At 41.0% G+C, this 25,011-nt stretch overlaps 1 protein-coding gene across 2 annotated transcripts in view; it reads right to left on the bottom strand.

Annotated features, from left to right (window-relative positions):
- Positions 1 to 25,011, bottom strand: part of Glg1 (golgi glycoprotein 1) — a 135,790-nt gene that overhangs the window by 29,765 nt on the left and 81,014 nt on the right. For both annotated transcript variants that reach the window (XM_004842855.3, XM_013071489.3), the window contains exons 3-10: positions 21,209 to 21,295; positions 17,256 to 17,471; positions 10,687 to 10,890; positions 9,759 to 9,830; positions 8,808 to 8,991; positions 7,475 to 7,689; positions 3,929 to 4,050; positions 2,223 to 2,324 (exon numbers count right to left, since the gene is read on the bottom strand). In XM_004842855.3, coding sequence (XP_004842912.1) covers positions 2,223 to 2,324; positions 3,929 to 4,050; positions 7,475 to 7,689; positions 8,808 to 8,991; positions 9,759 to 9,830; positions 10,687 to 10,890; positions 17,256 to 17,471; positions 21,209 to 21,295 — 1,202 coding nt within the window. The remainder of the gene's footprint in view (positions 1 to 2,222; positions 2,325 to 3,928; positions 4,051 to 7,474; positions 7,690 to 8,807; positions 8,992 to 9,758; positions 9,831 to 10,686; positions 10,891 to 17,255; positions 17,472 to 21,208; positions 21,296 to 25,011) is intronic.

The following is a 25,011-nucleotide window of genomic DNA, read 5'->3' as shown; positions in this document are numbered from 1 at the left end:
AGGTGGTATTCATGTGCCTGGGCTGATTTACTAACTTCTTTTTCTTTTTTCTTTTTAAACTCAGGGTCTCGATATGTATTTAAGGCCTCAAACTCAGAATGTAGCCTTGGGCTGGCCTTGAACTCGTGGCAATCCTCCTGCCTCAGCCTCCCAAGTGCCACCACACCGAGCTACTAAGTACTTTTTCCTGAGTATGAATGTAGTTCAAATCTACATATACTAAATTCAACAAAATCAGGAAATAACAAGATAAATGGAGTCTTCTACTCAAGTTTTTCTCTAATAAAACGGCTCCTCTTCTTATCTCTTGTAAAGTCAGGCAGTGAGTTTTTAGTTTATCTGAATAAGCTTATCAAGTTATAAAAGGGGATGTTTAATTTTGAATCTGGAGACAGTGGAGAGTGATAAGCCTGCTTTTCTCCAAATTAGACTATGGGATGCTTAATTCTGTCCACATTACACTATCAACTGCGAGAGAATTATTTAATGGGAAGAAAAAGGCCAATATTTAATAAGTAGACTAAGACCATGAAGGACTTTTTTGTTGGTGGTACTGGGGATCAAACCCAGGGTGTTCTACCACTGATCTACACCCCTGGCCCTTTTTTCTTTTTTCCCTTTGGTACTGGGGATTGAACTCAGGACCTTGTGCTTTCCAGACAGGCGTGGTGCAACTGAGCTAAATCCGTGGCCCCTTTTTTATTTTATTTCAGGTACCTGGGATCGAACTCGGGACCTTCTGCTTGTGAGGCAGGCGCCGGAACCACTGAGCTAAATCCCCGGCCCCCCTTCTTTATTTTTTGAGACAGGGTCTTGCTATGTTCCCCAGACAGGACTTGATCTTATGATTCTCCTGCCTCTGAGCTCCCTAAGTGCTGGGAATTTATAGGCATGTGCCACCTTGACCAGCATAGGAAGCACTTTTTGTTCATGGGGGAAGGAATTAACGAGAAGAGAAACTAGACTGGATTAAGGCGGCACACTCAGGGAACTCTTGGTTATTTCAGTTTACATGGCTGGAGTAAGCACAGGGAAGTCACAACCCAGCTTTCTGTGGTCCTCTCCAGGGGTAATTTGAAGGAAAAGATGCTAAAAACAGGTCAAATCTTCAGGTAACCTTGTTCTACTGAATACATGGGGAAAAACAGATTAATCACCAGCAAAGGTTACTGACCACAACAGAGTGGTTTAAGCAATCAGACACAGTACTGACAGCTCTAGAGGCAGAAGAGAAAACAAGACACAGGAAGAAGAGGGGAATGCAATAAACTACTGATTTTGATGGTAGAAGAGACCCTCCTAGTTCATCCCCATCTACCTTTCTTTCCTTTCCTCCTTTTTTTTTTTTCTTTCTTCAGTACATGGGATTGAACCCAAGGAACTCTGAGCTACATCCCTAGCACTTTTAGAATTTTGAGTCAGGCATTGCTAGGTTGCCCAGGCTGGCCTCAAACTTTCAACCCTTCTGCCTCAGCCTTCCAAGAAGCCAGAATTACAGGAATGCACCACCACACCTAGCTCTCCCTTTTCTTGGTAACAAGATGAGAAGGGAATTCAAGAATCAAGTTGCCATTTATTGACAAGAACCTCTCAAGATAGAATAAATTCAATAACCTTGAATAGTTAAAGAAATAAAAGCAAATTCCCATTCTCAGTGCAAATCAATAAACATATAAATGCACTATTATCTCCTTAGAGTCATATCTGAAAATGTTTCTGTTGCCCCCACAGGTGCCAGAGTTCTTTCTAGATAGATGTTTGTGGCACTAGAAACATTTTGACCCTGACTTCTAATCCAAAGTAGTGGGGAATAGGGACGTTTGGTGTAGACCTGCAGCGGACTGACTCTGCTCTGAGACACTGGTGTCACTGTTCTGGAAGCAGTAAGATGGCAGGTGTGTGTTAGCTATCCCAGAACCTGAAAATAATTCCCTACCCATTGTTACAAAATAGACAGGTTGGGGAAGGGAGCGTAGCTCAGTGGCAGGGCAGGTGCTTAGCATGCTTGAGGCCTGTGTTCAATCCCCATCACCAAGACGCCCTCCACTCCCTCACAAAGGTGACACTGACTACACAGGAGAACAGGGTGGGCAGTGCCATATGCCGGCTTCAAAATACTCACTTCTATGGGGCCGGGGATTTAGCTCAGTGGTTCCAACACCTGCCGTGCAAGCGCAAGGTCCCGAGTTCGATCCTGGTACCAAAAAAAAAAAAAAACTCACTTCCAGTCCCGGGAGATGAAATACTGCAGCTCCAGGAGACGATGCTCACAATCTTCTACCATCTTCTCTGTGTAGAGATGTTCCATCAGGCACGAGAGGATCCTAGCCACAATAGAGGTGGAATTATACCAACAAAGAGATAATGTTCTGTCAACAGGTTCACAACTCTCACTTCCATATAATATTGCCTGTGGTTGGTAGAAAAAGCCCTTCAGCTATTTTTCTAGGGCATTCAGATTCATTTTCTGAGAATCACTTAAATTAACTGAACTTGACAGTGATTATGTCTTCTATCAACTCTGGAGCCACTCAGCACACAAAAGATCTGTGCACAGCTGCTTTATTTTGAACAATTTATCCCCAAAATTTTCCCACACCCACAAAAGTGAGAATGGTGCACTGGCTACCTGCCCTGCTCATGGCTTTATCTGCCTGTGGCCAAGTTTGCTTTACCTCCAAGACCCTTGCCAGTATTCTAAAGCAAATCTCAGACCTCACGTTTCTTTAGTAAACACTTTAGCATGTTTCTCTGAAAGATGAGAACATAATACTGTTGCCACACAACTAAGAAATTTAAAAATCCTTAATATCATGTAATATACTGTTTGTTTTAAAATTTCCCAATTATCTCATGCCTTTTTACATGTTTTCTCAAATCAAGACCCAGCAAAGGGCCACACATTGCATTTATTTAAAATATCTTAAATCTGTTAAAAATCTGGAAAGTTCTCCTTTTCTTCCCTTTCCCCTGCACTTCTGGTCGATGCAGTTACTTTTATATTAGCATTAAGCATATTAAGCATATTGGTGAATATGCTTAGTCTCAAGCGTATTCTCTCCTCCATGCATAGAAAAGGCTTTAGGGAAGAATAGCGGGTTTTTTTTGGTACTGGGAATCGAACTCAGGACCTTGTGCTTGCCAGGCAGGCGGAGCAGGACTGAGCTAAATCCCCAGCCCTAAGAACAGAGTTTAAACTCTCTACCACAGAGGGAACACCAGGAGCTCTCACAAAGCAGAATAATGATCAACCTGGGCTATGTTCACATATTGTGAGGTATGGCCAGCTGCAAGCTATGAGGATTTTTATAGAATGGGAAACCTGTTCTTACCTGCAACCTGGTTTTGAGAACTGTTTTCACATCACACAGAATAAAACTAATGCAAGAGAATCAAGTGCTTATCATAGCATTTTTCAGCTTTCCTAGATCTTGGGTATAAGCCTAGTATTCATTTTGTTCATGACCACACCCTCCAGATATCAGTTTGCTTTCTGTTTCAATTACAGTGAACTACTTTCTAATGATTGCAGTGCAGCCAACATATACAATGGATTAATGTACAAACAGGATGAAAAGTACAGAGTGCCAGTGTACTTGTCACTTTATCCTCTCTACGGTTTCCATCTACATTAGAGGAAGTTATTAAGTGACCTTATGAATAAAGCCGTATGTGTTCAATCACTGTCAACAAACATCATCACAGTGCTGGGTCTAGGTGTCTCTCTACAACATGGAGGAGACAGAGATAAATCGGAATTCTGAATTTCAATATAGTTTTAAGCAAAAGTTGGTATATCTTCCTGCTCAAAAAATTTCCTCTCACAATGTTATATATAAATAACCCACCCAAAAGTCATTTTGGGAAGGTTTCCCGTGCTGCCAAGTAAAACACAACATGGATGAATACCACAAGGAAGATAACCTACATTGGGTCTCCCGATCGTATGTGTTTGCAGGCTGTCTGTATTACAGATTCACAAGCTTCATTCAAAGCACGGTCAATGCGGTAATCTGCACCTGGGTCCGTCTCCTGAATCAGTGTTTGAAGCTGGATTTTTAAAAATTAAGAAGAAGAAAGTCAGGCACCAGAGCAGCAATGTCATCAGCTTCTCAGGCTGGCACATCACAACATTGTCTAACAAGGGACACAGTGGTCACTGGCCAAGCTCAAGAACTCTTGCCAAATTTGTTCTGACTGGTTTCTCCACCATGCTGCACGTTTCCTGTTAAGTCATTGTGCAGACTGCTTATCTACAGTTCTGAACCATGGCCCCAAGTCTGTAAAACAACAGATCTTTACAGTATAACTATGTGGGCTCTCTCCTTCCTCTTATCTGCATTCTTGTTAATCAGATTACTAAACCTGACACTCAGGGCAAAGCCAGAATTCACTGGACAGAAAGAAAAAGATTTCCTAGGGCTGGGGTTGTTGCTCAGTGGCCTAGCATGCATAAGGCTCCAGATTGATCCTGAGCACTTTATTGGAAAACATGGTGAGACCCTAACTCAAAAAACAAAACAAAAACAACAGAAAAAAAAAAGCAGAAGAAAAGGTGCCTCAGAGTCTCTTGTCTTTGAGGAGAAAGGATTTGAGATTTGAGGCACAGAGGAAAATGTTTTACATTAAAAGTCAGAAAATCCAAGTTCTATTAATGGTTCCGTCTCTGCCTGGTACTAGCTTTAAGAACATGGACAAGTTGATTAACCTCTAAATTTCAGTTTCTAAACTACAGATTACAAGAAACAATACTACATGGAAAGCCTGGGTAAATGGCAAAGCACCTTACAGATAATAGATCATTATTACTACAGATAGGTGGAAGATGGTGTTTGGGGGTGGGAATCTTAAATGAGTGAAAGAAAATTTGAAAATTACAATTCTTACTGGTTTGAGTTCCTTTTTTCCAAGCTAAAGAACAGGGGCCAAGCAGGGATTTAGCTCAGTGGTTTGGCTGCCTGCTACGCAAGAGCAAGGACCCGAGTTTGATACCCAGTACCAAAAAAAAAAAAAAAAAAAGAACGGGTCCTTTGGTATTGCTGGCTTATCCTCTCTGGGAGCCTTCTCTGATCTGCACACCTCTGACCTGCCATCTTCACAGGGCTCATGCAAAGGCCCTAGCCCCTTCACATATTTGTCACAACCCAATTCTATTAGCTATCTCCAAAAGAAGTCAATAATCAAGAGAGGAATAGAAAAGATTTCCAATATTAGGGGATGGAAGTTCTCTATACTGATTCTTGGTGGCAACTTGAAGAAACTACAACATGCTGTGGTAAGCTGGTAGGAAGACTATGTTGGTGAGGAAAATGATAGTCGATGCTATTTATGACATTTGCTGACAAAGACCAAAATAGTTATATCTTTTCTGAGGACAGTTAAGAGGAGAAACAGGAGTCTGGACATCTCTGCAAGGACTGCGTCAGTTACATGTCCATGGCTGACAGGCAACGGTGAGAACTTGTGATGAATGCTCTGGTCTGCAGCTCATATTAATAGGAGAAAATAGAGCCAAGTAGGCTAAGGGCTCAAGGGATCACTGCCATGACTGTGGGAAATACACACAAAGAAGGTGAACTGCTACAAGACTGTGCATCTATTCTAGCCCCTGACACACCCAGGAAGCCCTGAGGAAAGCTTTGGAGGAATGATTAGGCCCTGAAATGATTGGGTTGAACTCATTTGGCCATAACTGAAGAGAACGTAATAGTCTATGATTGGATGAATTTGATCACAATTGACTGAAGAATATGCACAATTAAGATAATTATCCTTATGTTTTTCAGGTTACTATTTGTTGAGAGATCACTAAATCAAAGCAGATCACTAAATCAATCCAAGCAGCAAACTGGGAAAATTAATGGTCAATCACAAACAGGTACTGAAATCTGCTGTACCAAAGAAGAAAAGAAGAAAGAAACCTACTCAAAATAAATAATTTCAAAACACTCCTCAATTTGACTGAGGATGGGTAATACAGAAGACAACAACTGAGGAGATTTTTCTCCCTTTGGAGAAATGCCTTCCGTTTTTGTACGAAAGCTAAAACCATGGGCCCTAAGAACGTGTCTCCTCCCCAGTGGCTGGTCTTACTGCAGGCAAAACCAGGCAGTTCACTACTTGAGGCTCTCCTCTAGGTTGGGAAAGCACTTCCTTCTGGGCACAAAGGGTGATGTGGGTGCTACTTATTTATCTTTCAGGTTGAGTCACTCCTTCTTTCAAAGAGCTAAATTTTAAAAGCCCTGGGAGTGGACTAGATGCCTCAAAATAAAGTCAAACCGGTCTACTTTCTTTTTTTTTTTTTGTATATGTTACTACAGGTGTAGGCTGAGTCAAAAGACAGGTTTATTCCTGACCTTCCTCCACAATGTTCTGTGCTGAATCAGGGAGGAAAATCAAACACAGCAATACGCTCGCTACCGACTTAAGTCTTGTGTGGAGCCCAGGCACATTTGCTGGCACAGAAGTTTGCTAGCGCGCCCCTGCCAGGCCACAGTGACACTGTGACACTCAAATCACAGCAGGTCTCAGAAGCCTTCCTTTCAGCCGGGCTGGATATTTTAGAAGAGGCTACATTTTTCCCACCATGGTGTGTGTGTATAAAATTACGTACACCGCTGTCTACTCTTGTCAGGGTAAGAGAAGCTAAGAAGAAATTTTACTCCATATCTCAAGTCTATGGAAATTTGTGTTTCAGATTATGAAATTCTGATTTTACATGATTGTAGAACAAAATTCAGTACTCAATTTCCTTCTACTTTAGGATATAAAGGCAAATCATCTTTTGTGCTTCCTAAAGGCAAGTTCATTGTACAGGGTACTATTGTTGCATCTGATATTTTAAACTGTTTAAAGACTCTTATTCAGGACAAAACAACAAACAAGGATAATGATAATGAAATAGATGCATTATATCTATAATATTGTTAGCTTTGTATTATATAACTGCCCTATAGTTTATAAATGCTGGATCAAAAATAACTTCTAGGGCCGGGGATTTAGCTCAGTGGTTTCGCCGCCTGCCTTGCAAGCGCAAGGACCCAAGTTTGATCCCCGGTACAAAAAAAAAAAACAAACTTCTAAAGCAAAGTGTGCTATCTGGGGTGACAAAAGGAAGATCTTTCCACTCATAGCCACCCTGGTCTAATCAGAAAAATGGTGTACTTCTGAAAATGATGGGCTTCTCTGGCCGGGTATGGTGGCACACACTAGAGATCCCACCACTCGGGAGGCTGAGGCAGGAGGATCACTGAGTTTGAGGCCAGCCTGGGCTACACAGTGAATTAAAGACCAGCCTGAAATACACAGCGAGGTTCTGACTCAAAAAAAAAGGCTGGGGGGCAACCCACTCTCTGGTTCCCCTTTTGTCTCTCTTAGACAGAAGCTTTCTTTCGCTCAATAATTTTTCCTAATCTTAAAAAAAAAAAAAAAAAGTGACAGACACTCAAGGCAGCAGTAGAACATTCTTCCTTACCGCCTGCTGGCAATTCATCCCCAGGTTCCCCTTCTCCCCTCGAACCACTTTCATCAGACAGTGCAGGGTTCGCCCTTTCCGATGTAACCCAGAACAGTGGTGTTCGATCTCCCCTCGACAGCTCAGGATGATCTCAGGGCTCAAGGAGAAGTCTTCCATCAGCATACGTCGGTAATCCAACATCTCCCCTTGGCACTCACTGCTCACTTGTCGCCCTAAGGCAGGGTGGAAGTTACACATTAGGAGGGTGAGCACGAGGGAAAAAGTAGACATTTCTGTCTGGAATGTTAATATTTCAGCTGAAAAGCTTAGATCTTGGCAAAAGCTTTTGCAGCATAAAGTGGGCTTAAGACTCCAGACTCAGGTTTATCTTGCCAATGTTTGCATTATATAGATTTTATACTCCTAAACTAATAATGCAAATGTTTTGCTACTGAAGTCTTTTTTGTGTGTGTGCTGGAGATTAAACCCAGGGTCTCATGGATGCTAAGCACACGAACACTGAGCTACATCCCCAGTCCAGAAACTTTATCAAGAAGAAAATTACTGGCAGTAAAAGTGAAAGCCAGAAAGAACAATCCCTATTGGCCTACTTGTGCTTAAAGCCTGTGGAAAAGACTACACTTCAAATATTTACTTTATGTCCCAGTTTCTTTAAGCTATAAATGCCAACCAGGAAAACTTAAGAGAGACTAAAAACAAACAAATAAGCAAAAACATAAAAAATGGTCACCTAGCCAGTTAGTTTAGTGATATAGCCATATAGTGGACCTTCGAGTTATGACAGGCCTGACATATGAACAACTTGGGTTACAATTGAATTTTAGTTTTAACTTACAAACAAAGACTTGAGTTAGGACCTGAATGCTGGGTGCGTGCTTCCAAATGGTCTTGGATACAGATTTAACCCTTAAAGAGTTCTGGAAGGAACATTACAACATCCTTTCCTGTGTGGGGTTAACTGAGAAATCCTGGGCCAGCGTCTCTCTAAGGACCCTGAGATCTGCCTGTGTACAGGAGAGAGAATTTGAAGGCTGGGTAGAGGAGCCTGAGCCTTCAACGGATCAACCTGAGTCACAACCAGCACTTGGGAATGAACTGAGTTCCTAAGTCAAGGGTCCACTGTAAATCGAAGCCAAGTCTCTCTGACCCAAAGCTGATGTGCTAAACCATGTTATCTCAACTCTCAAAAGTGCTACATAATATGGATTTTAAAAGTTAAAAATACTTAGAGGAATAAATATAGGAGGAAATTGACATTTAAAGGTATGAGAAGCTTTGGAGTGGGAATCCAAACAAGGAATGAAATGAATAGAAAGAAACGAAGCCTTGCCTCTGTGCACAGCTGACTCCAGGCACATGAGAAGGTAGGAGAGTCTGGCTTCCCGGGACCGAGGAAGGTTCTCCACATTGCACCGGTACTTCTTCAAGTCACTCTTGCATGATTTGGCCAGTGAATAGCTGACTTTATAATCCTGGGCAATCAGCTTCTGGCGGGTTGTCAGTGCTTCCCGACACTGAGGAAATAGGGCAAGACAGCTATAGACTTCTCACATGTGGCTCATGTGTATACTTCCAAGACAAGTACATCTCAACACCTGCAGTTGCTACCAATATGCCTATCTGTGAGTTCAGTTAAAATTCAGAACAAGTGTCTTAAAGTTGTGTGGGAAGAGGCAGGAGAACATGGATGGGGAACCCTGAACCTCTACAGTGAACTGCTAATTGATGCTACAAAAGTAGTCTTTTTCTTTTGAAGAATATCCCCCATATAAATTTCACTAGAATCAAAGTGACAACTGGTATGGACACTTGAGATGCTCCATTTTATATTTTCATCAGACAAATAGACTTTGGTTCTCTACTTAAACCCAAGTATCTTAACTCTGAAAAAGGTGTATATGTTTTCTTAGTCATTTATATTTTGGCATAGTCAGCCACTGCATCTGGAGATTAAAAATATTTAGGGGGAAAAAATTGTGTTTGTACTAAAACAGACTTTTTTCTTATCATTATTCCCTAAACAGTTCAGTACAGCAACTATTTAAACAACACTTACACTGTATTAGGTAGTGAAAGTAATCTAGAAAGGATTTAAAGTATATGTGACAGGTTATGTGCAAAATACTGTCTCATTTTACAAAAGGAACTTGAGCATTCTTGGATTTTGGTATCTATGAAGAGTCCTGGAATCAAGTCCTTGTGATACTGTGAGACAACTGTAAAGAGATTTGTGAAAGCTTTTAAAAAGTTAATAAAGTATTAATTTGTTTCAAACAAATACCTTTTCACTCATGGATTCTTCAAATTTATGGTTGAAGAGGCATTTATACACTCTGCCTTCACCAGCTTGTGTCTGTAAGATGAAACACTCATATTATTATTACTGTTTGCTAAGTAGTTGTGGTGTACATAATCTACAACCCCATATGGAACTTTCTATTAAATATACTGTTAGAGAAGCAAAAGAAGTGTTAGAGTCTCCTTTTTGACAACTTAATGCTGGAGTAAAAAAAAACTTATTTTCAGTGGCTCTGATACTTAATGCTGTTAATTCTAAACAGCAGGCAGAGACGAAGTGTATACAAGTCACTCTCAGTTCCATGTTATGAAGACAGAGATTAATTCTGTTTGACGTGTTAGAAAGTTGTCTATGGGGCTGGAAGTATTCATTGGTAGAACACTTGTCTAGCACCCACAAGGCCCTGGGTTCCATTGCAAGCACTGACAAAGCAAGGAAGGGGCAGGGGAGGCAGAGGGAGAGGTGGAGTGAGGGAAGGAGCGAGGGAGGGGGCTGTCTAATGGGTCATTAGGTAGTAATCAAGGATTTGGTTTTAAAAATTAAAACCTGTTGTTTTCTATATCTTAGCCAAAATCATGTATGCTTTAGCCACAGAATAAATCAGAACAGGATTCCCTGGTAAAATAAGATTCCTAAACATAAAATAGACTTCTAAGAACTGAAACTGAGAAGTGAGATAAAGTAGAAAAAATGTGTGGAGATTGGAGAAGCCAACTGTTAGCTCTATGTTAAATCTTCAAGGCTGAGCATCCGATACTATTTTTTGTCATCTTGGGACCAATTCCACCTTCCATTTCAGTGGCTTTTTCACAGTAAGGGTTTGTGATGGTTTATGTTATTTTAGAATAGAATATTAAAGATGTTTAAAAAGAAAAGGAAGAAAAGAAGAACAGCTTCTGAGCTGACTCACATTTTCACAAAACCGCTCACGATCATCTCGACAAGCAAAATATAAATGCCGGTCTAGATGAAAGTCGTCTGAGGACAGCTCAGCCACCCGGAGAATGGCTTTCTTACAGAGTTCAGAGACCTGAATCTTGGGTTCTTTTTCTTCTGCCTCCTTCACGAGGCCTTTCTCCAAGCACGACACCACTTCACCTTGTGAATGTGCATCCTAGAAGAGCAAGATCACCAATATCTTCTAACTTTCACTACATGGGTTTCAAATAAACATCATTTTGTTAAGGAAAAAAAACCCCAATCTATTGTTAATTTATTGATGTTCTACTGAGAAATCAAGTGAGAATCAAACACATGTGAAAATTAAAGAAAATGGCCTCAATAATCTTTGTTAGAATCCATATGCCATATGCTACGAATGAAATAAAGATACTGGGAATTTTAAATATAGGTTAGTACCAGAAGTAAGAACTTGAATTTTTAAAGCTTAAGCATTGAAAATTCTTAAGAAATGGCATCAGCTCAGCGCTCTGATCACAGGTCATGTCAGTACTGAAGTAACACTGCACAAATCTCTATACGTTTACCTCTAAGAGCTAGGCATTTCCTAAATAACAGTGCTTTCAGACAAACCTGGTTGGGGGATGTGGCTCAGTGGTACAGCATGTGCTTAGCATGTGCTAAGTCCTAGGTTCAATCCCCAGTACCAAAAAATAATTAAAAAATTAAAAACCCAGAACAAACCACAAAATCTATTGAGCAAAGATATTATAAAATCTCGTCTCCTTTTTCTTTCTTTTTTTTTTTTGGTACTGGGGATTGAACTCAGGACCTTGTGCTTGCGAGGCAGGTGGCAGAACCAATGAGCTAAATCCCCAGCCCCTCATCTCCTTTTTCTACTCTATAGTGTCCTCAAACTCCCCAATATATGCCAGCTGGAGTGCAATATTTTGATGTTTTGGATTGATCTGAACATGATTTAATAAGATTATCACTATCTATACAAACTGTTTCTAAAAGTTCTTCTAAAACCATTTCTATCATCCCCTACCAACCACAAGCATTCATTTACCTGTACCAGAAGAAAGTTCCCCTAAATTGTTTCAAGTGACCTAAACTTCTATACTCATGAGATACATAACAACAGTATAAAAGGTAAACTACTACACTAAAACCAAAGCAAGTGAAAATACAGCGTTACTACCTATTTATATGCATATAAAATGTTGCAGTAAAATATAAGTCTATGAAACTATTAGTATATAATAAAAAGATTCCTAAAGTCAGATAGGGAAACATCTACTTCAGGCAAAATTTCAGTAAACATATGTATTTTCTATCTTGGTTCTACAATACATTGATTTCCAGGTGTTTTCATGAAAACGTCCACGTTCTCTCTTAATCTACCTATGAAGAAGGGACAGGGTTGTGGTAGCTACAGTGCAGATGAATAAGCAGAGGCTCAGGAGTCTGCAACTCATCCAAGCTGCAGAATGTAAAGTAGTCTATCATTTATTTTTCTGGTCCTGGGTTTAATTTGGGTGGGTGGGGTCTATGAAACTTCTAAAATTTATATGGGGTTGTGTATATTTTTCTGAGGCAGGTTCATAGTTTTGAGTTTTCAAAAGGCTTGCTGACCCAAAAGTGATAAAGAATCACACTGCAGTAGTAGATTCTCAGCCCACCCTACTGTAGTGGGACCTTGACTTTCTCACTAGGCGGAGGAGTTTATCCACTGATTAGAAATGGGATGACCAGAGTGCTCTGGGAAAGCAGTTGTGAAGAGATAAAACTCAGGGATAAGCAACATCAAAATAAAGACACTGAGAAAAGTAGACACCCCAGAAATTTGGACTAAGACTGACTTTTTCCTTCCTAATTTATGAGTACCACTTAAACAAGGCCTACATATTTCTGTCTCCCAAACAAATCAAAGATAAAGATCTGGACAGAAACATAACAATCACTTATTAGTTATAGTACACCAGTGATTATTATAAACATATTATAAAACAGCAACCTAGTCCAAATTTTAGTAGGTCATAAAAACTTAGATGGCCACTAGCAATTAAATTTCTTCTTCCAATTTAAAAAAAATTAAATCTTGATCACATATAACAATGTATAAAGTCTACAGAACCACACTTTTGCCACTAAGAATCAAAAGACTTGCATTTTTTCATCATAAGATCTGACAGACTACGGATCATACAGAAAGTCATCTAACAAAGCATCAAAAGAAGGTTAAAAATAATAGCATGATAGGTAACTCTTGATTGAAGTTCAACCTTTAATCCTGGCATTTTATAAAAAATAAGGAAATGACTTCCGTGTAATGATTCTGCTTGCTAAGTGTTCCCCTGTATATTTAGGTTTATAATTGTTTTAAATATGTCACTAGAAAAATTAAATATTTAGGATATTATGTTTCTTACTGGTTTTCTCTGCTTCTTACCAGATGTAAGGGATTTCATTTTAATTACAGCAACTGTAACACCTCACATTGGCATTAGGTCACAATACCACTTCCATTAAACCTTTTCACTGTATTATTTCAGACAGATAATTTTTTCAAATAAAGATATTTCAGGAGCTCCCCAGAGTCTCTGAGCCATTTGAGATATATAATTGAAATGTATATAAACATCTGACAATGAAGACTACATGGCTAATTATCAAAGATGAATGAAAGAGAGTGAGGTAAACTACATACTTGTACATTATCTATGGGAAAATAAAATTAGCTTAGAATAGTTTGGTTACTAATATGCTGACTTGACATATGAATAACAAATGATCCTGTAAATGGACTTAATGGGGGATCGGGGGAGTTTTGCTAGGGACTGAACCCAAGGCTTTGCATATGCTAGGCAAGCACTCTTACCACTGAGCTATATCCCCAACCCACAACAAATTTGTATTAATGTTTAAAAGTGTCTGCTTGAAAAGTACTGCCAGTGTCTTGATCAGGTTTTAGAAGTCTGAAATAATTTTTCTTCTTCCTCATATTTCTTATCCTTAAAAGACTAAAACACCCGAGTTCGATCCCCGGTACCAAAAAACAAACAAACAAACAAAAACCAGACTAAAACAACAACAACAAAAACACAGAGAAAGAGAACCCTAATTCAAAATAGTAGGAGGGGCCGGGGATTTAGCTCAGTGGTTCTAGAGCCTGCCTCGCAAGCACAAGGTCCCGAGTTCGATCCCTGGTACTGGAAAAAAAAAAGAAAGAAAGAAACAAAATAGTAGGCAAGTACCTAGTTTTCACCTCTGCTATAAACCTTTTTTTTTTTTATGCTTCTGGTGTCTCCTACAATCTACTTCGAGAGAAAGAGAATGTCTAAATTACTCAAAGTAATTGGTTAAAAGCAATAAAAAATAATTACTGAAAGTATAAAAGTAAAAAAAGTATACAAGCTGTAGTACTATGGCACAAGTCTACAATTAGTTCCTTTTGAGGCCACACCCTACTTTTTCATTGGCTGATATAAATCAATTTACACTTCTACTTTTGGAAATTTTGGGACACGGCTCTTTTATTGTTTCTTTTGTTTTGTTTTTTGAGACAGGGTCTTACTATGTAATTCAGGCTGGTCCTGAACTCAACCATCCAGTGCAAGCTGGCCTCGAACACATGATCCTCCCTCCTCAGCCTCCCAAGGGCTGGGAGTACAGGCATGTACCACCATACCAGCTTACTGTCCTTTTATTTTAACAATATTTAGAAAAATTCCACAGATTTTACTAATATATTTTCTCTGTTCTAAAATTTAATATGTTGGAAAAAATTACTATAGTTTTGAAATCGTGACGTTCATGTGTTCATATGGACACTGCACAACAGACAACCACAAACTTCTCCTCTCACCTCTGGAGGAGGTCAGTTTTCATGTTTCAGTGGCAACAAATTTGGGATTGATGAGCCTATCTCTCCTGTGGTCAGCAGCCAGATAATTTTCGTATACAGATAACTGACTTTGGAGATGCAAGCTACAGTTAGAAAAAGCAAGGAAGGGACTAGGGATTTAGCTCAGTGGTTCCGCCACCTGCCTCGCAAGCACAAGGATCCGAGTTCAATCCCCAGTACCAAAAAAAAAAAAAAGAAAAGAAAAAGCAAGAAAGAGTTGAGTGCATGTACCCTGTATAGGAAGGGAGTGCATAGGAACCAAGATGCTTTCTCCGAGGCAGGAGCACAGGCACAAGCCCATCTCACGGTCCCCTACCTACAGAAAGCCCTTGACGTGAAGGTGGTGAGCTGATAAAAACAGGAAGCTCACCTAACGGGCAGAGACAGAAAAAGACAGAAACAAACAGGAGGTGCATTGATGATCCACACAAACATTCTTTGTTATTTTATCAAAGGGGAAAAAACTTTGTGCATGCCTACAATCCTAGCACTTGGGAAGCTGAGGTAGGATTTAAGGCCAGCCTGGGCTACACAGTAAGACTCTTGTCTCAAAAACAAAACACCCTGAATAAACAATTTTATCATGGCCTTTGGCTCCAGCAGGACTACTTCCTGTTGCTAATTCAACCCACTGCAGACCTGGAACTCATACATGCAGTTTAAACCATGTTTTACATTAACAATTTGGGAGCTGGGGGAAGCTAATTAACTATTACCTTGATGTCAAAGGCAAGAACTACCATAAAGAGGGCCTGGATTTAGATCAGTGGCGCTGACCTGCCTGGCAAGCACAAGGTCCTGAGTTCAATTCCTGATACTGAAAAAAAACCAAAAAACTACTATAAAGAAAAGGGGACTTCAAAACTGTCTACTCTATCTTGTGACCAAGGATCACAAATGTGAAAAAATCTCATCGTTGATTGCTCTAAAGTATGGCTAGAACACTATGTGGAGATTTTCAGAGGAAAGGTTTGGAATTGGTTATAATCTCTATCACCCCACATAAAGTCAGAGGAGCTTCCTGAATCATCAGGGTTACTTAAGGCTTTTGTGTCATTTTCTAGTTTTCTGGGAAGGAAAAAAATCTGTCCTTATTAAAACTGACCTTTCTTTAGTTGCTGGAAGCTTTATGCCAAGCTTATAGAACTTTCAAGATGACTCAGTTACCTGAAGGGGACAGGGGCCTGTTCTTATAGAAAAGACAGGGCACCAAGGCCTGGTGACAACCAGACAAAGCCCAGCACTAAAACCTTCATGTGAGCCGCTGTGCTCAGTTACAGATCCTAACACCAGGCTCCCTTTGCAAAGACACTTGTAAACCAAAAGCAAAGAGAGGGCAAAGAGACAAATGGGTTAGCTGTGACAGTGCACATCTGTAATCCCAGCACTGGGAGGCTGAGGCAGGAGTCACAAGTCTGAGCCCAGCTTGAGGGACTTAAGTGAGACCCTGACTCAAAAAATGAAGGGGCTAGGAGATACAGCTCAATGTAAAGGCCTGGGGTTCAATCCCCAGTAAAGAGATAGACATAGGGAGAGGGAGGGGGAGGGAGGGGGGAGAGGGGGAGGAAGAGGGAGAGAGGAAGAGAGAAAGATAGAGACAGAGGGAAAGGGAGGGGAGGAGAAAGGGAGGGGGAGAGGGGGAGGGGGGGAGAGAGGAAGAGGGAGAAAGGGAGGTTTTATTTTCCATCCTATGCCCTTAACAGCAGATTAATGAGCAGCAGCAACTAACAGCTGATGCCAGAAGTCTCAGGCCACCTCTCCCCTCTCCCACCGGTATTCATTACTTTTCAAGAGTTCCTTTTTTTTTTTTTTTGCTGAGGAACAAATTCAGGATAAACCTGGCCAATCCTCCATTGGGACCTTCTGCTTGTCAGGCTAATAATTTAAAACATAAGACAGCTATAACTAAGGAAGAAGAAACTAGCTAGTGAGTTATTTTCTGTATTTACTAGAATCGGTTCTGAAATGAAGATAATAATATATCACAATTTCAGAGGACCTTTCTTCTGATAAGTTAGAAATACCTTCACATGTTAAGTTTTCTAATATTTAAATATCTCACTTTACAGATGGAGATGAACCGAACCAGTGTTTGCTAAGTAATTTTTTTTATGGCAAACATGAAGAGAAAGATTTGCCAGAGATGCACTATAAGTAATATTTTGAAGATAATGCCTTTTATTTTTTTCTGTACTGGAGATCGAACCCAGGGTGCTCTACCACTGAGCTACATCCCAGCTTTTTTTATCAGTTTTTTATTTTGAGAAAGTCTCATTAAGTCGCCCAGGCTGGCCTTGAACTTGCAATCCTCCTGCCTCAGCCTTCTCGGCAGCTGGATTATGGGTACATATCACCATTCCCAGCAATACTACCTTTAGCTGATATTAATCCTTCTACTTCCCCATACAATACTGAAATATTTTGTTACAAACACTACAGTCAGAGATCAACTAGTTTCAGATCCTATAGGATCTGACTTTTTTTTTTTTTTTTTGGTACCAGGGATCGAACTCAGGCTCTTGTGCTTTTGAAACAGGTGCGGTGCCACTGCACTAAATACCTGGCCTAAGGCAAGTTTTTAATTTCAACTGTAGGATCCCTGCTGTCCTGAAGTTTGCCCCTTGCGTGCTGACCCATGGTTTTCATTTACCAAGTTCACAGATAGATACCTTTTCACCAAGTCGAATGCTTCCACATTTCAGAATGTTGATGTCATTTTTGCAGTCATCCATGAAGCCACAAATTAAACGGTAATCACTGAAAATTATGGCCGTCATCTTGGTAATGTACTGGTGACACTGATACTCAGTGATGTTGCCTCGATGATCCACCAAGCAGGAAACCATGTAACCTTTTCCAACTGGTTCATCAGCACATTCTTTAATCTGCTCAAAACAAAGTGGCTGTGTTACAAGTATTCTGTGCTCATATAAAACAACATTTTTTCTTTTTTTTTCTAGTACCAGGAATTGAACTTGGGACCTTGCGCTTGCCAGGCAGGCACGTTACTACTGAGCTACATCCCTGGACCTCTTTTTGTTTTTTAGACAGGGTCTTGCTATGTAGTTCAGGCTGGCCTTGAATGCACTATGTAGCCCTGTCTAGCCTCAAACTCACAGGGATCTTCCTGCCTCAGCTTCCCAAGAGCTGGGATTATGGGCATGTACCATCATGCCCAGCTTTAACTGGTTTTTTGAAACCAACAGATCAGTGGTGGCGAACCTAAGGGATGTGTGCTGCAGTAAGTTATTTATAACACTGAAAGTTCTAAAAGGTTTGCCATCAGTGCAATAGATCATTCCACAAGTTATCCTATAGGAAACTGGGTCTAACTCCAGCAGCAAATCTAGACCTAGTTTAAGACAAAAGATTTTGTTTACGTTTAAGGAAAAAAACCAGGAATTTAACTAAATAGTCAGCCAATGGCTTCAGAGGCAACAGAGATCTTCAAGAGTCAAGGTGAACATTCTTTTGGCTTAACCTTGAATACTTTTTTTGGTACCAGGGATCGAACTCAGGCCCTTACACTTTCGAGGCAGGCGGTGGAACCACTGAGCTAAATCCCAGGCCCCTTGAACACTTTTTTGGTAACACCTAAAATCCAGGGCCCTGAGTGTATTTCTAACTTTTGTTTTACTTTTTAGCAAAACAACATTAAGTTCAGAAGTAAAAAAAAGAAAGGGAAATGGACGGTTCAAAATCCCAGTATTTGCAATTCAACCACAGGAAAAAAATCCTGTATAAAGGACTAGTTCTGGGTTTTAGGACTTAATGGCATAAAGAAGTATTCATATGGGCCCTTATACTGGACAATCAGCAGTTTAAAACTGTAGAAAAACCAAGAGCACATTTTGAATCAGAGCCCCAGTAATAAGCCAAACATATTTAGCTTCAATTACTTGAGATTTTCCTGAGATGTGGAGACATAGTACTTATTTGTATTTCAGTTCACCAACTATTAATTACAATAGGGTATAATGTCTGAATGAGAAGTTTCAACCATTCTACTAGATAATACTTTCCTTTAGTCTAAGATTAACAGCAAAAACAGCATAAACTGGGCGCCGAGATGCACATCTCTAGTCCCAGGACTTGAGAGGCTAAGGCAGGAGGATCACAAGTTCAAGTCCTTCCTGGGCAGCTCAGAGAGACCCTATCTCTAAATGATAAAAAAGAAAGGGACACAGTGCCCTCACTTAGCTTAGTGAAGGCCTTGGGTTCAAGCCCCAATACCACAATAACAAAAATTAGTATTAAAACATCAATATGTGATATAGCATGTGCCCAGCATGCACTAGGCCATAGGTGCATGGGGGGGGGGGGCTGAGGAGCTGATTCATTAGGTGCACTAGAAAAATGCTTGAGTATTTAGCTCAATTGTGGAGAGTAAATAAGTTTGGTTTGCAGGGGTTTTTTTGGGGGGAGGGAAGGGGACAGGGTCTTGCTGTGTAGCCCAGGCTGGCCTCGAACTCACAGCAATCCTCCTGCCTCAGTTTCCCCCAGTGCTGGGATTATAGGCATGTGTCACCATGCTCAGCTTTGTTTGCAGGTATTCTTGTGATGTTCCTTTTCTCCATGAAAGTAGGATTCCCAAATTAAAAAAAAAAATAGAAGGGTGACACAAAATAAAAGATTTTATTTTCTTTTTTTTCTTTTGGGTACCGGGGATTGAACTCAGGAGCTTGCGATGTCGAGGCAGGCGGCGGAACCACTGAGCTAAATCCCCGGCCCTTGAATAAAAGATTTTCTGACAATTATGTTCTTCCTGATATGGTACTTAATTTTCCCAACTCCTGTGTAATCTCTTTATAAGACAGGAGAGGTGTCCTTGTTACTTGGATCTTTTACAAAACTGTAACACAGTTACAGGGTCACGGGTCACCACAAAATATCACTAGTTACATTATGAGGAAGGCAGCCTAATGCAGAGTGAAATTATCATGATGAATATGCATATACTCTGAATTAAATTTCCACATGGTAATTAATCTGCACAATCTAATGCTGATATAAAATGAGACAAAACAAACATGTATATATATTCTAATGTGTCCAAAAAAGAAAAAATAACCTACTTACCAGTTTTTTTCTTCTTTTCTTCTCCACACTGAAGGTTGAACCCAGGGCCTTGTGGTTATCAGGCAGGTGCTGCACCACCGAGCTACATCCCCAGCCCCCTACTTACAACTTAGTTCCATAATAAAGTGAGACTATACAAGCCTATTTACAGTTCAAGCCTGGGATTGTTTCTTTGTTAGTATTTCTTTCTATTACTAAGTAATCACTTTTCCTTTTTGAGATTTTTGGGTTGGTAGTTTAGTCATATAGCCAGCTAAGGGAGTTTAAGATGTAGAATATTAAAGCTAGAAGCCAATGCTATTCTATTCTAAAGCCAAAGTAAATATGAAGGGTCATGACTTTAAAAGACTAAAACATGTCTAATCAAGTACTGGAAGGGCTAGAATTGATAGGTTCCACTAGTCCCAGAAATGATGTAGATGTGAAACACAAGCTAAAGGGGCCCCTGGGTGGGACAGGGCCTTCCTTCAGAGCTCTGACTTATGTTATCCACACTGTCAATTCAAGCAGATTTTAACTTTGGAGTAAAAAAACCGCAACCGTTTTCTCCACAATTTTCATATTTTAGTGTGGAAAAATTTAAGGCTTTCTGGGATTTCTATTACTGATTCAAAACTTTCCTCCCAAAAAGAAATCTCAAATACCACAATTTTCAGCCCAGCATGGTGGCACATGTCTATAATCTCAGCACTTGAGAGAGGCTGAGGCAGGAGGATTGCCACGAGTTTGAGGCCAGCCTGAACTACATAGTTAGATGCAGTCTCAAAAACAAAACCACCACCACCACCCCCGAAAAAACTAAAAACAAATCCCCACAATTTTCATTAATATCATTTGTTCCTTACATTGAGCCAAGATAAATAATTCAAAAATTTCTCCCATTAGTATCTGTGTAGTGCTATCCATTTTTTCTTTCTTTCCTTCCTTCCTTCCGTTCTTTTCTTTCTTTCTTTTTTTCCCTAGTACCAGGGATTGAACTCAGGACCTTGGGCTTTCGAGGCAGGTGAGGTGCCACTGAGCTAAATCCCCATGCCCTAGTGCTACCCATTTTCATTATTTGTTTTTGTCTTTCTACTCAGTATCAATTTATAACTGTATGACTGTGAATATCCGGAACCTTCCTAGCACTAACTCCTGTTATTTGAAGCATATGCCCCTGTGGTTCAATTGATCCAGCTGCCAAGCCAGAACAATGGGAATATTTATAAGCCTCCTGGGGAAAGTTTTGGATTTGCCTCAGGCACGGCAGATGTGAAAGGTGTGAGAGCAGCCATGATAACCTCTGCAGGTGCACGGACATGTGGGGACCAAGAGAACCTGATTCTGAACTATTCCAGTCAATAGCATCCCGCTGTCAGTGTAGGCGGTGTTAACAAAAAGAAGTCTAATTACGCCCCCCTTCCTATCTCTCAACCAAGACAGATGTGAATTCTAAGAAAAGAAAAATATCTGAGTCATTCCTCTCTTAATGACTGGTCTGGTCAAGAGATGTTAATTTTCTCTTCTAAGTCGTAAGTATTCACAAAACTCTTTTATCACCTACCTCTGATATGGTTGATTTGCAAACCTCTCTGGCCACAGATTCAAATTTGGGATCAGTAGTCAGGTTCAGTTTGTAATTCCACAACAACTACGTTCAAAGAGAAAACCATACAAAGGAAAAAAGACTCCAGTTAGAATAGTATGACATTTATCATCAGTGGTCACTACAGATGATAAAAACCAATTATACAGTCAGATGAGTCATACTTACACATTAGGTAACAAAAGGTCACCACATCACAGATAGAAGGGAAACAAAAGCAGTACCATTTGCAGACAAAATAAAAGCAGTAGCATTCAGACATTTTTTCTTTTACTAAAGGCCAATTTTTTAAAAAATTATGAATTTAAATCATTTAGTGTCAAGAAAAAATTCAGTATTTAAGTCCCTGATAAAAGCTTTCAGAGAAAAAATAGATTACAGAAGCAACTTATGCTTAGACCAGAAAGTGTAACCCAGAAGTTCAGATGGGGTAGATTCTGAGATTGCATTACCAACAGTGCTTTTTGGGTATTGTTTTGGGTTTTTTTTAGTACCGGAGATCGAACTCAGGACCTTGCTCTTTCAAGGCAGGCAGGGGCACCACTGAGCTAAATCCCCAGCCCTCAACAGTGCTTTCTTTTTTCTCATTTTTGTTTTTTAGACAGGGTCTCTCTATGCAGTGCAGCCTGGCCTCAAGCTTGCAGTAATCCTCTCCCTCAGACTTCCTGGTGCTGGGATTACAGGTGTGCACAACCAAACCCAGTCCAACAGTGCTTTCACTGATCAGTTTTATGGAGTCACTCAGGGTCTACTTTCCACAGTGATCTATTTCACTCCTTTAAAACACTTCACCATACACTACCTGTTTTTTTCTTCCATTCTTTTTTCTCTTGTTTTGTCCTTTTGTTTGTTTCTTCTTTGTTCTTTTCTCTTTTTTTTGGTACCGGGGATTGAACTCAGGACCTTGCGCTTTCAAGGCAGGCCACCGAGCTAAATCCCTGGCCCTGGTTTTTTTCTTTCAGTGCTGCTGGGGGAGGGCTCTACCACTGAGCTATAGTCCCAGTCGTGTACAATTATTTTAACCTGTGGCAATCTAAAATACAATATATCCAAAGCCATTATTATTCTTAGGTGAGGGCTGAACATTATTGTCTCTTTGGAGCTTCTGTTAAATATTTTTATTGAGTGATTCCATTTCTCCCCCCCAGCCCCGCCCTGTATCAGGGATCCAAGTCAGGACACTGTGCTTGCAAGGCAGACATGGTGCCAATGAGCTAAATCTTCAGATATTTCTGAAAAGCAGCACTACAAGCCTTCAAACCGTTTAGTAGGAGAGGCAGAGCAGAGGCTCTAGCTAATGCAGAACATGAAGAGACTGTTTGGGAGGGGATCCATTCCTTTCTCTCTAACTGCTATACTCCAGGACAAAGGAACGCAACCAGCCATTCACTGGATTAGTACATCTGCTTAGCTCGGCACCACAAACAATCTAGTTTCCAGGAGTTTGGGAGGAGACAGAAGCAAGCATTTATGGAGTGCATACTGCACTACAAGCACTGTGGTAGGGACTGCAGCATAAAGCAGAAGGTAAGAGAGACAGACTGCTCAGTAGTGACTATGGCCAACTGCAGGGAGCTGTGAATGGCATCACGGGTACCGCGGCAGCATGGGAGGAGCACCCCATGTGGAAGTGGGATGACAGTTTGGCCAGGAAAGGTTTTCCAGGGAAAACACTATCTACGATGATGATCCCGGAAAGTCAGGATCAGTCAACAGGATAAAAGGGTAGGGAAAGTATTTTAAGTAAATGAAGCTGCATGCAATGAGGGTGGGCGGTAAAGGAACTCAAAAGTCCAAGGGAGGATGACTCGGGAAAGGCAGGCTGGGGCCAGACCAGGAAGCTGTAGGCCATGTGCGAACTTTAACCCCAGAGGGAGGGTCACTGAAGGAAAGTAAAGGGGTGACATGACTGGATCTGCTTTCTGGAAGTGGAATGGAGGCACAGAAAAGTGCCAATAGGCACGACATGGAAAGAAGTAGGTAAATCCAGGAATGCCGAGAAAGACTCAATGAAGAAGTAAAAGGATGAACAGGGTCTCTTCCTCCATCAAAACAGAGTTAATAAGTTCCAGCCTCCCAACCATCATCAACAAGCTCAGCCATCCGAGGACAAATGAAGGAAGCCAGAAGAGAACAGCAATAAGCAATACTCTGGGAACACAGGAAAAACACACCTCAGTGAGTGATGGAGGAGGTGGAGTGATCAAGTTGCCCTGGGCTTGTTGCTCGGGGATTAGAAGAAATTCTGTCAGATGAACTGGGGAAACTGGGGCTCCGGGTATGTAAAAGTAGAAGGAAAGAAGGGGTGAGGATGATGCATGGGAATCCTACGTACTTCAAATCGGCTAGAGTGGCTGGTATGAAAGATAGGGACGGGGGAGACAACAGGAGTCAGATTACATTGAGTACTGCAGTTCATATCAAAGAAATGGGAAGCTAATACATAATTTATTTGGGTTTTTTTTTGGTATCAGGGATCGAACTCAAGTCCTTGCGCTTGTGCAGCAGGCGGCAAAACCAATGAGTTAAATCCCCAGCCCAAATACATAATTTAAACCAGCACTCAAAAGAGCAACTCTGAGAAAAGTATGGAGAAGGTCAAGACTGGGGGTGTTAGATTAGTTAAGAGGCAAGAACTGACTTGGATGGGAGAAAAATGGGAAACATTTGAAGTAGGAGGAATAAAGTAATTACAAAACCAAGGTGTGAGAAATGAAGGAAAATTTCTTTACAATCAATTCTTGGGTATTGTCTATGGCTGGGCATGGTGGCACAAGCCTGTAACCCCAGCATTTGAGAGGCTGAGGCAGGAGGATCGCTGTGAGTTCAAGGCCAGCCTGACTACACAGTGAGTTCAAGGTGAGCTCAAAATACATAGCAAGACCCTGTCTCAAAAAACAAGGGCTGGGGATTTAGCTCAGTGGTTCTGCTGCCTGCCTCGCAACCACGAGGTCCCAAGTTTGATTCCCCGGTACCAAAAACAAACAAATAAATACATAAAATCTGAGGAGCAGCAAAGAGGAAGCCACTGTGGCTTAAGTGGGGCAAGGGACAACAGTGGTAGAAGAGGTCAGAGAACAGGCCATCGTCAACAGCTGTTGAGTGTAACAGTGAGGACGAGGCTTAAAGAGTTGGGGCAGAGCAGTTACACAATCTGACTTACGTGTCACTGAGGTCACTCAGGCCATAGCATGGACCGCAGAGGGACAGGAAGAGGAGACCACTTAGGAGGCTCTCACAGAAGAGAATGGGAGGCTCGGCTCAGCGACAGTGGTCAGACTTGGGATATACATCAAAGGGAATAGGGACAGAGAGGAAGAGAGGAATGAAGGGTTTTGATTTGAGCAACAGGAAAAATAAAGGGCTACTAAGATGGGAAAGAATGTAGGAGGTGAAGGTTTAAGGGTGGGAAATCAAAAGTTTGGTTCTAGAAATGAATATCAGACAAAGAAATGTGGACTTCACAGCTGGAGTTGAACTCTGTGGAAGGCCTGGGATGGAAGAAAAGACAAGAATCACAACTACCCACAGGGCAGCACTGATTGTCCCTCTTGGGCCGGGGATTTACCTCAGTGGTTCTGCCACCTGCCTTGCAAGCACAAGGACCCGAGTTTGATCCCCGGTACCAAAAAAAAAGAATGCACCTGATTGTCCCTCTTCAAGAAGGAAATGCCTTCACTTAGAAGCCGTATGCCCCAGGGGAGTGCAATGTTTTAACACTCCTCTGGCATAGCTTCCTGGGCTCCTTCTAAGGACACACC

This window comes from Heterocephalus glaber, unplaced genomic scaffold (genome assembly GCF_053883595.1).
Source record: "Heterocephalus glaber isolate CG9 unplaced genomic scaffold, H.glaber_assembly_v1.0 deba00000071, whole genome shotgun sequence".
In the NCBI taxonomy this organism is placed as follows: Eukaryota; Metazoa; Chordata; class Mammalia; order Rodentia; family Bathyergidae; genus Heterocephalus; species Heterocephalus glaber.
This window is presented reverse-complemented; position numbering and strand designations above follow the sequence as displayed.